The following is a 17311-nucleotide window of genomic DNA, read 5'->3' as shown; positions in this document are numbered from 1 at the left end:
ATTGTTCTCCTAGTATAGGTTTCCTCCTACCCTCACAGGACCAGATATTGTTGTTAACATAGGTTTCTTTACACCCTCAGCAGACCAGTTTTCATTCTGTAAGGTTGTGGTGTTCACCCAGGACACCAGTTTTCAGTTTTCTTTCTGTTAAGTTGTGTGGTTCACCCATGACACCAATTTTCATTCTGTTAAGTTCCCTCATACTCTAAGGACACCAGACCAAATTATTATGTAAGGTTCCTTTGCACCCTCAGGGAACCATGGCCACATTTTATTATTATGTTAGGTTACCTTATCTTGTACTCTTAGGATACCAGATTTCATTCTGTTAGTATAAACTAAGGTGATGTTGTATGATTTCCACTGGCATGACTGAGACAACTAACCAACAGAGTCCCAATGATTAGGATTTCACCATTTATAGCTCACTAGCATTCAACTTTTAAAGACCATAGATTAGAAACAGATGCAAACCATCCAAATATGCCAACTTGGTCTTTGTCATGATTGTTTTGTCTTGTGATGTTGAAAAATTCAGCCTTAAAGGCATTCCTCAGTTTTCAGAGTCATTGATAATTCAACATCCAGTAAAAGTTTATTTCACTTTAAAATCTGAAAAAGAGATAACTTAGTTTTATAGATCCACTCATTTGACTGGGTGAATAACATATTGGGTTAAATGTGCCATCTAATGTGCCATCTAATGTGCAGAGCAAAGCAGTCTTTTCTACTTCTGTATTCTATAAGGTAAAGAAAATCTGTTCATCCACATTCGCATTGACAGTTGCATGAGTACTTAGTTCTAAAATATTGTTTAACCGTTCTACATCATGTACAGTAGTGCATGAATGAATGAAATGATCTATTGTTTCTGAGTCTTATTGCATAGGAGACAGATTGGATTGACCTTATTTTACCTTCTATAGTAAAGAGTTCTATTACTTTTGTTTAATTTCAATTGGATTATCCAGTTGTATGCTGCATCATTTATTGCTGTGTCCATTTTGTCACCTACTGTACTAAATTGAAATGGAATTTGTGGGGTCAGATTCACAGATTAAGTGGTTCTTATTTACTTGTCTGCATATTGTTTTTATTGTGTAAATATTCAACACAAACAAACAGAAGGAAATCCCTTCACTATCATTGCTATGTATATTAAAACTAAGTATGTTATCAAATGTAAAATTGGTTGAAAACCATTAAATAATCAATTTCATTCTCAATTGCAGGTCAATATATGTAAATCTGCAATTAAAAAGAAAACTTCCATACCTCTGATTTCTGAATTAAGATGGAATTTTCAGTAAATCAATTATTGGAAATCTTCCATCATTTTACAACAGCCATTATCAATGTAGAAAAATTACAAGACTTTTGTGCCAAATGTTCTCCATCATTGGTTCCAGCTGAGGAGTTTATTTTAGTTTGTAAATTGTTTATTATGTCAATTAAGACAAATTAATAGAGCTTTTACTATGTTTGTGGTGATTAGTCCTTGTTAGGCAGAAAATTCAATTAGAAAAGTTATAATTAGTTTACTCTGTGTTAATTCTCTAAAATTTCCAGTTTTATTATTTCTTTGTTCCAAACATAACAAAGTTAAAAAATAATTTGAATTCCTTACATATATTATATATAAACTATTTGTTCGTTACAGTGCATAGATTTTCTTAATTTGTTCTTAGAGTTCTCTAAAATAATAAGTTAATATCTTAGAATTGTTTTTGTTAGATTAAAGAATATATGGGCACAGGCACTTGTCTCAGAATTTTTTTTCCCTATATACCTTAATATAACACTTAAGGTATATAGGGAAAAAAAATTCTGAGACAAGTGCCTGTGGATATGGGGTATAGGTCTATAATGCTCAAATCAACAACAAGAATAGCCAATTGATTAGTAATACATATTATTGCCTAGTGCCTCCTGGAAAATGGATTACTGGGGGGTGGGGTGGGGGTTGGGTTGTGTTACGTTTTGAGGATGTGTTTTTCAACAAACAATCAGCATACCGATGGGCACCAACTGTGCTCCTCTTGCTTACTTGATCCTTTATTCATTTGAGGCAGACTACATACAGGAGGATCTTAGGAAGAATAAATAGATGCTAGCATATTTAACTTCACTTTCTGCCCTATAAATGATGTCCTATCATTAAATAAAATAATATAAAGTTTGGTTACTATATTGAAAGCATCTATCCAACCAAACTTGACATTAAATATACAACAGATACAGTTAAGTCTACCTCATATCTTGACTTAGATTTAGAAATTGACATTGAGGGTTGGTTGAGATCAAAACTTTATGAGAAAAGAGCTTCTGAATTTGAACTTTTCATTTCTAATGTAGCAACATTCCAGGAGTGCCTGTATATGGAGTATATATCTTCCAGTTGATGGGATATTCCAGAGCTTGCATTTCCTATCATGATTTCCTTAATAGATGGTTGCTGCTTACATGGAAGCTGTTAAACCAAAGGTTCCAAGTGATGAAGTTGAAGTCATCTGTTTACAGTCACCTTCACAAGTCTGTTAACTGTTATAGAATATCTGTTTCACAGATGAAGATGGATGTGTTTAATTGTAGTAAACGCAATTCTGTCCTGTTTTCTTCGAATGTGGAATCACAGAGTTTGTAAAAGTTTACATATTAAAGCAACATGACGGGTGCCATATATGATGCAGGATCTGCTTACCCTTCGAGAACATCTGAGAACACCACTGGTTTTTGTTGGGGAAAGAGTTTTAAGTTTTCTTCTTTCTGTTTTGTATATACTGTTGTTTGTCTTTCTGTTGTTTTTCATTTTTGCCATATCGACTTGTCAGTTTGTAATCCTCTTATGAGTTGGAATATCCCTTTAGTATCTTCTGCCTCTCTTAAAGTAACAAGGTTACAGTAAAACCTCAAGCCTTGGAATATCTCCAAAGATAGCTCTTTAATATGATCAGAGTTAATATACCAGTCCAAGATTTGTGCAGATAGATTATCAAGTTTTCTGCGCTTTGGTATCATAGAATATCAGATGTGAGCCACAATGTTAATCTTTTTGGCAAGTGAGTGCAGCCAAAAGGCAAAAAACTTGATTATTGTTAATATAGTAGTCCAAGATTAGTACAGTATAACCTGTACCTCTAGCCTTAGATTATCTCCAAAGACAGCTCTTTATTTCAGATTTTTTGTTTGTATTGGCTGAGTCTCCAAAAAGGTCTTGCTATTTGAAACTTTAATAAACTAATTGTTGTTTTACAATGGTCACAACTTGTGCAAACATTTAACTAAATCTCTCATACTTAAATCAAATATTTTAACAACCAAATATTTTATCTTTAAAGAAAAGCTTTAAACCCATGAGGTGAAATAAAGCGGTATATATTGTCCCTTTGATATAATTAGAATGTTTATTATAACCAGTAATAACAGTGATTTATCAATATTGTTACATATAGTCTACCAATACAAATAGTGTAGAAAACTTGACTGTATTCTAGTAGCTATAGTAAACATAATAATATATACAAGTACCTCAATATACTGACTTAAATATCTTAGTAAATAAATAAAGCCAGGGTTGTGTCAACAATCAGTCTATAAGATATTATGCAAAATATAAAAAGAAACTCAAATAAGGCAAACAAAAGTAGTTAGTTAGAAATTGCTTTCTGATGTTTCACTTAACATTTCCTTGTCAGTTCCTTCTCATAGGCTTCAGAAGATTGAGATACTACAAATTTGATTTAACATATGTGAATCAGTATAAAATTGTTTTGGGGAGATTGTTTAAACATATATGAAAGTAAGAACCTGTTTTGGCAGTGGCGGATCCAGGGGGGGGGGGGGGGGTTCTGGGGTTGGAACCCCCTTTTTTTTTGGACGATCAATGCATTTGAATGGGGACATATGGTTGGAACCCCCCCCCCCCCCCCTTTATCCTGGGTTGGGAACCCCCCTTTTGAAAATGACAGGATCCGCCCCTGTTTGGGGAGATTCGATTTAACATATGTGAATCAGTGTCAACCTGTTTTGGGGAGATTGTTTAAACATATATGAATCAGTATGAACCTATTTTGGGGAGATTTGATTTAACATATATGAATCAGTATGAGCCTGTTTTGGTATGATTTGATTTAACATATATGAATCAGTATGAGCCTGTTGTGGGGAGATTTGATTTAACATATATGAATCAGTATGAACCTGTTGTGAGGAGATTTGATTTAACATATATACCTGTTGTTTGTGATTCAGTATGAAGCATATAATTTGTGAATCAGAATGATATATAAAAATAAGGCGATGTGGTATGATTTCCAATGAAACAGCTATCCATCAATGACCAAATGATGTAACTATAACAGCTATCCATCAAAGACCAAATGATGTAGCTATAAGCACTTATTATATGAAGCTGTATGATCAGACTTGATCAAGCATATATGTATTAGTATGATTCTTGAATCGGTAGGTTGCATTTTTGCTGTCTCCTTTCAGTTTTTGCTGTGCAAGAATTTACTGTTACCCCACAAGATAAAAGAGTTGTTCAGGGAACCAGTGTTACATTTGAATGTAAAGTGAAAAACCAAGTTGGAAGAATTCAGTGGATATTTAATGGAGAACCTTTAGGTAAATATTACAGCAATCTAATATAGTTGTTCCTATTACAAGATTGTTAATGTACAGTCTGACAGAGCTCAGACATAAACAAGTCTCTTTTTGTTTCTGACTTATTCAAGTCAATCATGTATTTTGATAAAAATGTGTTTACAATTTTGGACTTGTCTGAGTCGGACTCATATCTGATATAACATGGATTTGAGTATTTAGAATAGGTTAATGTATCCCTAAATATATATTCTGGCCCAGATAATATAATTAAACTATCATAAAGAGAACAATCTTGTTTCCAAATCATGTGCATGTATTTTAATAATCAAATAAAGTATAATTTACAACATAATATATTATAAATTTGAAAATGGTAAATGTTTGATTTATAATTGAAGTCAGAAAGTTTTGTAAAAAGACATTTAATCCAACATGTCAGCAATAGGTTTACCCTCAGGGGAAGTGTTCTCTTAGTTCAGCAGCTTCATCATGTTCATAATCAGGCTTTCTCTCCATGATGATAATCAATGATAATGTAACAATGCTGAAAGGAATGAAGGAATGAAAGTATATAGGATTAATTAAGCACCTGTCTTAACTCTGTTTTTGGAATTCTAATTGCATTTTCCTATTTGTCATGAATTTAGTCTGAATAACAAATGCATTTTTTTAAGTGGGCAATAATACTGTTTAAATTTATGATAATGAATCAGTAGCTTGTAAGTTCACCCACCCCTGTACCATACCAACTATTTATCTTCTAGTAGGTTGAAAGTACACCCACCCCCTGTACCATACCCGCTATTTATCTTCTAGTAGGTTGTAAGTACACCCATCCCCTGTACCATACCCACTACTTATCCACTTGATTAAAAAACAACCTGAAATATTTCCAGTCCCCTGCATCATATAAATTTTACCCTCACTGATCCTGTTCCCAGTGAATCCTTGAGTCATAAAACATTGGCTATATAACTTTTAATAGGTAAGTGAAGTCATTTAATGATCTGACGGGGCAAAATATGTATGATTTTTGTGTCTCATGTCGATTAAATCATTAATGGACTTCTAATAATAAAGTACTTCAATTTATGAAGATTTTGAGATTTAAATTGAAATAAAAGTAACCATTATAACACCTACCTTTTTACTTACATATGGTTTATAATCATTACAGTGTGACTGGGTTACTGTAGTTACCAGTCTAAACATTTGATTTATATGGTTGGATGCAGTAGAACATGTTCAATCCTTACAACTTTCTTGTTATGTGACTGGGTTACTGTAGTAACCAGTCTAACCATGTGATTTTATATTTGGTTGGATGCAGTAGAACATGTTCAATCCTTACAACTTTCTAGTGAGAAGATTTCTCATGAATGTACTTTTTCATCATATAACTAAGATTACATATGCCATGGGGAAATTCAATTTGTCAGGCAATGTATGAAAACAACACTTATATATATACACTTTGTTTATATCTACCTTATAGTTCTACCATTAAAGACATTGTAGTTATTATGGAACCTTTAGAGTAAATCCAAGATTACACAACTACTGTCTTATAAAACCTTACATCAGGTATCTACAATAAAGTCACTAATAATCTCATATATTACCTGTCTGCACCAAAATCTTTTCCAACTACTAGTCCGAAGACCAATATTCCAACAATTTACTTATGTGTCTAAACAAATATTTGCAAATCCTTACTAGTCCCAATAACATTTTACAAGTCTGGACCATCAGACTAGTGGCTAAAGGTGCAGACTGTATTACATAGTATATATCATCAATACTCTCAGATTTTGTTTTTCATCTATAAATTTATAATTTCATTGAAAAATTATTGTGATGTAATTTCTTAGATGTTTAACTCTTCAAATGCAGAATAACTCCTGACATCCATTAGTGTAAGTTAAAATATTAATTTGATGTTTTAATATTGAGTGTCATTATTAATTTTAAAAATGTTAAAGAAAATATCATATCTGTAAATATAACTTTTAAATATATGTGTTAAACTTAAAAAAACCAAAAATTTTGAAAATTGGTTTATTTCTGTTTTTATCATGTTTATTTGTCCACATCAGGACATATAAGTAACAAGAGAAATATAGAATGGCACATAAGTACCAAGACAAAAATAGAATGACACATACGTAACTAGACAAAAATAGAGTGACACATACGTAACTGGACAAAAATAGAGTGACACATAAGTAACTAGACAAAAATAGAGTGACACATAAGTAACTATACAAAATTAGTATAACAAATAAGTAACTAGACCAAAATAGAATGACACATAAGTAACAAGAGAATAAAATGACACACAATTAATTAGAGAAATATAAAATGACACATAAATAAGTAGACAAAAATAGATTGACATATAAGTAACAAGAGAAAAATAGAATGACACACAAGTAACAAGACAATAATAGAATGACACATAAGTAACTAGACAATAAAAGAATGACACATAAGTAACAAGACAATAATAGAATGACACACAAGTAACTAGACAATAATAGAATGACACATAAGTAACAAGACAATAATGGAATGACACACAACTAAGTAGACAATAATAGAATGACACACAAGTAACTAGACAATAATAGAATGACACACAAGTAACTAGACAATAATAGAATAACAAATAAGTAACTAGACAAAAACAGAATGACACATAAGTAACAAGAGAATAAAATGACACATAATTAACTGGGAGAAATATAAAATGACACATAAATAAGTAAACAAAAATAGATTGACATATAAGTAACAAGAGAAAAATAGAATGACACACAAGTAACTAGACAATAATAGAATGACACATGAGTTACAAGACAATAATAGAATGACACATAAGTAACAAGACAATAATAGAATGACACATAAGTAACTAGACAATAATAGAATGACACACAAGTAACTAGACAATAATAGAATGACACACAAGTAACAAGACAATAATAGAATGACACGTAAGTAACTAGACGAAAAAAGAATGACACATGAGTAACAAGAGAAAAATAAAATGACACACAAGTAACTAGACAAAAATATTTGACACATAAATAACACCAAATCAAACCATTCAGAATCATTTAGAGGGACACTTAAAAATAAATAAGTTAAAATTATAAACCTATTAATACTTTATTACATTGATTGCAGTGAATTACAGTGATTTCTGAGTCAAATAAAAACTGATATTTCACATGTGCAAAAAATTAAAGCTATAATAAATCCTGTATTTACACTCTTCTAAGTTCAAATGTCAGGCAGCATTAGGTGTTGTTATAAGAAGAATAACTGATCCAAGTATTCAAATATTGAAAAATATTCAACAAGTGACCTAACAAGACTTTAATTCACAAATATGCATAGTGTAGAAGTGTTGTTCTTTTTTTAACAATTCTTTTTTACCTCACCGGGCCTAAAGGGCCCCATGTGAACTTATATCTCAAAAACTAAATCATTTAGATCAAATCTGGCAAGGGTAAAAATGTTCAATAGGTCAAGATCTATCAGCTCTGAAATTTTCAGACGAACCGAACAACTCATTGTTGGGTTGCTGCGACTAAATTGGTAATTTTAAGGAAATTTTGCAGTTTTGGTTATTACCTTGAATATTATTATAGATAGAGATAAACTGTAAACAGCAACAATGTTCAGAAAGTAAGATCTACAAAAAAGTTAATATGACCAAAATTGTAAATTGACCCCTTAAGGAGTTATTGCCCTTCAAAGACAATTTTAAACAATTTGTTCATCATGTTTGCTAACATTTAAAAATCTTCTCTTCTGAAACTACTGGGCCTAATACTTCCAAACTTTAACTGAATGTTCCTTAAGGTATTTAGTTTGTAAATTGTATCCGAAGTTTTGATCCATCAACAAACATGGCCACGATGGCTAAAAATAGAACATTGGGGACAAAAGCAGTTTTTGGCCTAAATCTCAAAAACTACAGCAGTTAGAGCAAAAGTGAAAGGGAGTTAAAGTGATAAATTGGTCATGATCTATCTGTTATGAAATTTTCAGACAACTTCGACAACCCATTATTGGGTTAATGTTGGAAATAGTTTATTTTTTATTAAATTTTACTTTTTTTGGTTATTTTCTTTAATATTATAATAGATAGAGAGAAAGTGTAAATAGCAATAAATGTTCAGCTAAGTAAGATCTACAAATAAGTCAACATGATCAAAACAGTCAATTGACCCCTTAAGGAGTTATTGCCCTTAAAACGTTTTTTTTTACATTTTTTACATTTTTTGTGAAAGTCTAATTACTTTTTCAAAAATCTTATTCTCTGAAACTACTTGGCCAAATACTTTAAAACTTTAATCGAATGTTCCTTAGGGTATCTAGTTTATAGATTGTATTCATGGATTTGATCCATTCAAAAACATGGCGGCAGTTTCTAAAAATAGAACATAGGGATCAATAGAAGTTTTTGGCTTTCATCTCAAAAACTAAAGCAGTAAGAGCAAAACTGACATAGGTTAAAGTGTTAAACAGGTTTAGATCTACCTGTCAAGTAATCTTCAGACCAATAGGACAATTTACTGTCCAGAAATTGTTTTTAGGAAATTTTACAGTTTTGGGTTACGTATTATCTTTAATATTATTATAGAAAGAGAGAAAGTGTAAATGACAAAATTGTTCAGCAAAGTAAGATCTGCAAATAAGTCAAATGCCTGAAGCTGAAATAACGGGTGAGCGATATCAGGCTCTCATGGGCCTCTTGTTTAATAAATTATTATATGCATTCTTCATTGACTAGAGATTTGTTTATTTCTTAGTAAAGTGTGTGTAAAAGTTATTCGGATGTGGTTGATCCTCCAGTAAAGTTATAAATATATTGAACCATACTTTGTATTCAGATGTTCTTAGTAAAGTGTGTGTAAAAGTTATTCAGATGTGGTTGATCCTCCAGTAAAGTTATAAATATATTGAACCATACTTTGTATTCAGATGTGGTTGATCCTCCAGTAAAGTTATAAATATATTGAACCATACTTTGTATTCGGATGTGGTTGATCCTCCAGTAAAGTTATAAATATATTGAACCATACTTTGTATTCGGATGTTCTTAGTAAAGTGTGTGTAAAAGTTATTCAGATGTGGTTGATCCTCCAGTAAAGTTATAAATATATTGAACCATACTTTGTATTCGGATGTGGTTGATCCTCCAGTAAAGTTATAAATATATTGAACCATACTTTGTATTCGGATGTGGTTGATCCTCCAGTAAAGTTATAAATATATTGAACCATACTTTGTATTCGGATGTGGTTGATCCTCCAGTAAAGTTATAAATATATTGAACCATACTTTGTATTCAGATGTGGTTGATCCTCCAGTAAAGTTATAAATATATTGAACCATACTTTGTATTCAGATGTGGTTGATCCTCCAGTAAAGTTATAAATATATTGAACCATACTTTGTATTCAGATGTGGTTGATCCTCCAGTAAAGTTATAAATATATTGAACCATACTTTGTATTCGGATGTGGTTGATCCTCCAGTAAAGTTATAAATATATTGAACCATACTTTGTATTCGGATGTTCTTAGTAAAGTGTGTGTAAAAGTTATTCAGATGTGGTTGATCCTCCAGTAAAGTTATAAATATATTGAACCATACTTTGTATTCAGATGTGGTTGATCCTCCAGTAAAGTTATAAATATATTGAACCATACTTTGTATTCGGATGTGGTTGATCCTCCAGTAAAGTTATAAATATATTGAACCATACTTTGTATTCGGATGTTCTTAGTAAAGTGTGTGTAAAAGTTATTCAGATGTGGTTGATCCTCCAGTAAAGTTATAAATATATTGAACCATACTTTGTATTCGGATGTGGTTGATCCTCCAGTAAAGTTATAAATATATTGAACCATACTTTGTATTCGGATGTGGTTGATCCTCCAGTAAAGTTATAAATATATTGAACCATACTTTGTATTCGGATGTGGTTGATCCTCCAGTAAAGTTATAAATATATTGAACCATACTTTGTATTCAGATGTGGTTGATCCTCCAGTAAAGTTATAAATATATTGAACCATACTTTGTATTCAGATGTGGTTGATCCTCCAGTAAAGTTATAAATATATTGAACCATACTTTGTATTCAGATGTGGTTGATCCTCCAGTAAAGTTATAAATATATTGAACCATACTTTGTATTCAGATGTGGTTGATCCTCCAGTAAAGTTATAAATATATTGAACCATACTTTGTATTCAGATGTGGTTGATCCTCCAGTAAAGTTATAAATATATTGAACCATACTTTGTATTCAGATGTGGTTGATCCTCCAGTAAAGTTATAAATATATTGAACCATACTTTGTATTCAGATGTGGTTGATCCTCCAGTAAAGTTATAAATATATTGAACCATACTTTGTATTCAGATGTGGTTGATCCTCCAGTAAAGTTATAAATATATTGAACCATACTTTGTATTCAGATGTGGTTGATCCTCCAGTAAAGTTATAAATATATTGAACCATACTTTGTATTCAGATGTTCTTAGTAAAGTGTGTGTAAAAGTTATTCAGATGTGGTTGATCCTCCAGTAAAGTTATAAATATATTGAACCATACTTTGTATTCAGATGTGGTTGATCCTCCAGTAAAGTTATAAATATATTGAACCATACTTTGTATTCAGATGTGGTTGATCCTCCAGTAAAGTTATAAATATATTGAACCATACTTTGTATTCAGATGTGGTTGATCCTCCAGTAAAGTTATAAATATATTGAACCATACTTTGTATTCAGATGTGGTTGATCCTCCAGTAAAGTTATAAATATATTGAACCATACTTTGTATTCAGATGTGGTTGATCCTCCAGTAAAGTTATAAATATATTGAACCATACTTTGTATTCAGATGTTGTCGATCCTCCAGTAAAGTTATAAATATATTGAACCATACTTTGTATTCAGATGTGGTTGATCCTCCAGTAAAGTTATAAATATATTGAACCATACTTTGTATTCAGATGTTGTCGATCCTTCACTCACTCTATCATCATTTATCAGGACAGACAAATGGCTCAGGTCAATTTTTATGGCAGACATAGATTTTAAGATAGAGAAAAAAAATGTCAACAAGTTGATTTTAATTGGCCATTTATGTATAAAAAATAGATTATAAAAACAAGACTTTTCTAATTATCATAAATACTTGTTTTTTGTAATATTTTGTGGTACTATCCATCAAAAGGAACAAGCATAGCAAGACAGAATGACTAAATAGTTTTAATTTACATATGTATAAAAACATTTATTCACCAGCTTATTTCATATTCATGTCATTAAAAACGGATCTTCGCAGAATTAATTTAATATACAACATTAGAAACTGAAAGTATTATATGTCAAAAGAGAAGGTTTGAATATGTTTCCAAGCAGGTCTTCTTAGTTATAAATCTAGAGAAGGTTTGAATATGTGTATTCTGAAGGCAGTTGATAGGATGTGATAAATTTAAATATTTCCAAGCAGGTCTTCTTAGTTATAAATCTAACAGTTTTGTCATAAATCAGGCCATTGGTGTTTTTCTTGTAGGAATTGTTTCCCATTTTGTCATGTTGCATCTTTTTATAGCTGACTATACCAGATGTGTTTTGTTTATTGCTGAAGACCCTACTGTTACCTTTAGTTGCTTAAATCTACATCATTTTATTTGGATTTGGTGTATATTTGTTTTATTGGCAATCATACCACATATCCTTATTTTATATCAAAGAGAACAGAATGAAAGAATGCGTTGACCTTGATTTCAGAGGTCAGTGATCATGGTTTGGTTGGATTCAATACCAGTTAACATTGTTAAGTTTTGTTGATGCAACCTTGATTTCAGGGACAAGTTGTCATGGCAAAGTTGGATTATGCAACCTTGATTTCAGGGGTCAGTGATCTTGGTAAAGCTGGGTTTATGTGACCTATATTTTTAGGGGCCAGTGATCAGTGTACAGCTGGGATGACATGACCTTGATTCCAGGGGACAGTGATCATAGTATAGTTGGGATGATGTGACCTTGATTTCAAGGGACAGTGATCATAGTATAGTTGATATGATGTGACCTTGATTTTCAAGGGCCAGTGATCATTATAAAGCTGGGATGATGTGACCTTGATTTCCGGGGACAGTGATCATAGTATAGTTGGGATGATGTGACCTTGATTTCAGGGACCACAGTTATTCTAATGATAATGAAGTTGCTAAGTGATAATGGACACAATTGTATTTTTTTTTTTTTTTATTTAACATTTATCAAAGTATTGGTTAGAATATTTAAACAAACATTAGTTCTGCTCGTTGTTAACTATTCCTTAGAATTTCTTTGCAGAAATCTTAAGAGAAAGTTGTTGTATAAATAAGGTTGTTAATGACAGACTGGAAGGTTGACATTTTGATTAGTAGTTGGTAGACACATGATTTCATTCCATTGGTAATTAATGATCACAATGTTATAACATAAATTGATTTCTTAATAGGACATGAAGAGATAAACAGACTTCCTACTGATATAGGTTTGGTACTGAGAGAGATGTATACAAACTACCACACAATAGCAAAAAAAAGATTATGTATTGATGTGCTCACTCTTTAAAGGAATCAAGCCCTTTGTTGTTCAGTTTGTGATTGAAAGACTGAGTTTTCAAATCAATTAACTCCTTTAAAAAAAACCTTTATTACTGATATTTCTAAAAAAAAATGTGCTTTAATAAAGTGACATTCAGTTGAAAGTTCATGGGTGTTAAGCAAGCAACAATCAATTAATCAAAAATTTCATGAACTCTTGATGTCAATCTAATCAGGTTCATATATATTTACTTGTTGATGCTAAACATGCTGTAAACTAATATATAGTAATTATTCAACTTTGATCTGCGAAGATGTTAAATTGACATATTTGCCACATTTAAAATTGATACTAGATTGATGGCAAAATTTAGATTGTTTACAGTACAACATAGGAAATACAAGGAATGAAACCTTTTTTTCATTCTTGATTCAAGGTATAGTTAAGAATTTTGGTTAAATGGGAAAGTACTGTAACAATCTAACTGCTCCAGGGCTTAAAATAAATAGACAAATTGGTCTAAAACTTGACAACATGGGAAGAGACATAAAAGATGGAGGACAGATGATAACAATTTGAGGGGCCTAAAACTATTTGTCAAAGAATGCCATAGCACTGCTTATATTGTGTCACTTAGAAAAATCATTATTCATGTTACTTTCATTATTCATGTTACTTTCATTATTCATGTTACTTTCATTATTCATGTTACTTTCATTATTCATGTTACTTTCATTATTCATGTTACTTTCATTATTCATGTTACTTTCATTATTCATGTTACCTTTTAGCTCTGTTTTTTTCTTAAGTGAAATGAACAATCAGGAATAAATGTCTCTTTTCCCTGTGGATATTTATGTGACGAGACTTTTTTTTTAGAAGAATAGCAATTAAGTAAAGAGGACATTTTCGACCAAATCAGCTATCTGAGATGTGCCAGTTAATCAAAAGATTAGAAAAGCTGTATGGAAATTAATAGGAAAATGAATTTGGCATACAAAAATGTGATTTTGATAAATGCTGCAGGCAGATATTGGTATTTTCTTAGCACATGTTATCATCCCATACAAACTTGATTCCTCAATAGATTGCTTTTTATCTTCACTCCACTGAAGCAAAATAAATATTGCCACTAATTACATGGTCTTTCAGACTCTACACTTTAGATGCTGACGATACAAATTAACTAATTGTTCCGATATCAAAAGATGATTGTTATTGTGAAATCTATAATAGGACTAGAAATATAATCATCAAATCTGTTAACGTGCTAATTTGGAATTATTGTCTTAATTATGGTTGATAGCAATTCCATAATAATCACATATTTAAGTCCATTTTCAGATTAAATTGGGTTTTTTTAGATTAATTTCAAATAAAGAAGTAATTAGCATTGTATTAGAAATTCATGTAAGAGTTACTCTCTTTGTCAGTTTGTTAGGTTAATAAAGGTATTGAAGATTTGTCAAACCAATAAATAACAACTTGTTGGAATAAACCTTTGTGTTTATAAAACCAATAGATAACAACTTGTTGGGATAAACCTTTGTGTTTATAAAACCAATAAATAACAACTTGTTGGAATAAACCTTTGTGTTTATAAAACCAATAAATAACAACTTGTTGGGATAAACCTTTGTGTTTATAAAACCAATAAATAACAACTTGTTGGGATAAACCTTTGTGTTTATAAAACCAATAGATAACAACTTGTTGGAATAAACCTTTGTGTTTATAAAACCAATAGATAACAACTTGTTGGAATAAACCTTTGTGTTTATAAAACCAATAGATAACAACTTGTTGGAATAAACCTTTGTGTTTATAAAACCAATAAATAACAACTTGTTGGGATAAACCTTTGTGTTTATAAAACCAATAGATAACAACTTGTTGGAATAAACCTTTGTGTTTATAAAACCAATAGATAACAACTTGTTGGAATAAACCTTTGTGTTTATAAAACCAATAAATAACAACTTGTTGGGATAAACCTTTGTGTTTATAAAACCAATAGATAACAACTTGTTGGGATAAACCTTTGTGTTTATAAAACCAATAAATAACAACTTGTTGGGATAAACCTTTGTGTTTATAAAACCAATAGATAACAAAGATAACAACTTGTTGGGATAAACCTTTGTTTTTATAAAACCAATAAATAACAACTTGTTGGAATAAACCTTTGTGTTTATAAAACCAATAGATAACAACTTGTTGGGATAAATCTTTGTGTTTATAAAACCAATAAATAACAACTTGTTGGAATAAACCTTTGTGTTTATAAAACCAATAGATAACAACTTGTTGAAATAAACCTTTGTGTTTATAACACCAATAGATAACAACTTGTTGGGATAAACCTTTGTGTTTATAACACCAATAGATAATAACTTGTTGGGATAAACCTTTGTGTTTATAAAACCAATAGATAACAACTTGTTGAAATAAACCTTTGTGTTTATAACACCAATAGATAACAACTTGTTGGGATAAACCTTTGTGTTTATAAAACCAATAGATAACAACTTGTTGGGATAAACCTTTGTGTTTATAAAACCAATCAAATTATAATAAAATATGTAAAATGTACAAGAAAGTGTCAATCAAAGAAGACTTAAGATACAGGAAAGTGTCAATCAAAGAAGACTTAAGATACAGGAAAGTGTCAATCAAAGAAGACTTAAGATATTGTACTTAGTTACCCATCATTGGTTACATATCCTTATGTTAGGTCAGCTGTTGATGGTCATTTAATACCCATGAATTGGTTCTGAGTAAGCTAGGTCAACTGTGGATGGTCATTTAATCCCCATGAATTTGTTCTCCCGAGTAAGCTAGGTCAACTGTGGATGGTCATTTAATTCCCATGAATTGGTTCTCCTGAGTAAGCTATGTCAACTGTGGATGGTCATTTAATCCCCATGAATTGGTTCTCCTGAGTAAGCTAGGTAAACTGTGGATGGTCATTTAATCCCCATGAATTTGTTCTCCCTAGTAAACTAGGTCAACTGTGGATGGTCATTTAATCCCATTAATTGATTCTCCCAAGTAAGGTCAACTGTGGAGGGTCAATAAATCCCATTAATTGGTTCTTCCAAGTAAAGTCTTTTGTGGATGGTCAATAAATCTCATTAATTGGTTCCTTTAAGTACGGTCATCTGTGGAGGGTCAATAAATCCCATTAATTGGTTCTCCTATGTAAGGTCATCTGTGGATGGTCAATAAATCCCATTAATTGGTTCTCCTCAGTAAGGTCATCTGTGGAGGGTCAATAAATCCCATTAATTGGTTCTTCCAAGTAAAGTCATTTGTGGATGGTCAATAAATTCCATTAAATGGTTCTCCTAAGTAAGGTCATCCGTGGATGGCCGATAAATCCAATTAATTGGTTCTCCTAAGTAAGGTCGTCCGTGGATGGTCAATAAATCCCATTAATTGGTTCTCCTCAGTAAGGTCATCTGTGGATGGTCAATAAATCCATTAATTGGTTCTCCCTAGCAAGGTCGTCCGTGGATGGTCAATAAATCCCATTAATTGGTTCTCCCAAGTAAGGTTGTCCGTGTATGGTCAATAAATTCCATTAATTGGTTCTCCCAAGTAAGGTCATCTGTGGATGGTCAATAAATGCCATTAATTGGTTCTCCCGAGTAAGGTCATCAGTGGAGGGTCAATAAATCCCAATTTATTTTTTCATCAGGGTAAGGTTATCTATGAAGGGTCAATAAATCCCATTAATTAGTTTTCTCTAGTGAGGTCGTCTGTGAATAATTCACTAAATCCAAATGAATTGTTTCTCCTGAGTAAGCTAGGTTATATATGAATGTTAACTAAATCTCAGTTATGACTTCTCCCTGGTTAGATTATCTCTGGATGTTCACTAAATCTCAGTTATGACTTCTCCCTGGTTAGGATATCTGTGGATTTTCACTAAATCTCAGTTATGACTTCTCCCTGGTTAGATTATCTCTGGATGCTCACTAAATCTCAGTTATGATTTCTCCCTGGTTAGATTGTCTCTGGATGTTCACTAAATCTCAGTTATGACTTCTCCCTGGTTAGATTATCTCTGGATG

At 31.5% G+C, this 17311-nt stretch overlaps 1 protein-coding gene across 4 annotated transcripts in view; it reads left to right on the top strand.

Annotated features, from left to right (window-relative positions):
* LOC127700935 (synaptogenesis protein syg-2-like) overlaps window positions 1-17311 on the top strand; it is a 114277-nt gene that overhangs the window by 39243 nt on the left and 57723 nt on the right. For all 4 annotated transcript variants that reach the window (XM_052204668.1, XM_052204665.1, XM_052204666.1 and 1 more), the window contains exon 3: window positions 4495-4626. In XM_052204668.1, the coding sequence (XP_052060628.1) occupies window positions 4495-4626 (132 nt within the window). The remainder of the gene's footprint in view (window positions 1-4494; window positions 4627-17311) is intronic.

This window comes from Mytilus californianus, unplaced genomic scaffold (genome assembly GCF_021869535.1).
Source record: "Mytilus californianus isolate M0D057914Y unplaced genomic scaffold, xbMytCali1.0.p SCAF_5, whole genome shotgun sequence".
Taxonomy (NCBI): domain Eukaryota; kingdom Metazoa; phylum Mollusca; class Bivalvia; order Mytilida; family Mytilidae; genus Mytilus; species Mytilus californianus.
Note: the sequence above shows the minus strand (reverse complement) of the source record. Positions and strands in the feature narration are given on the sequence as shown.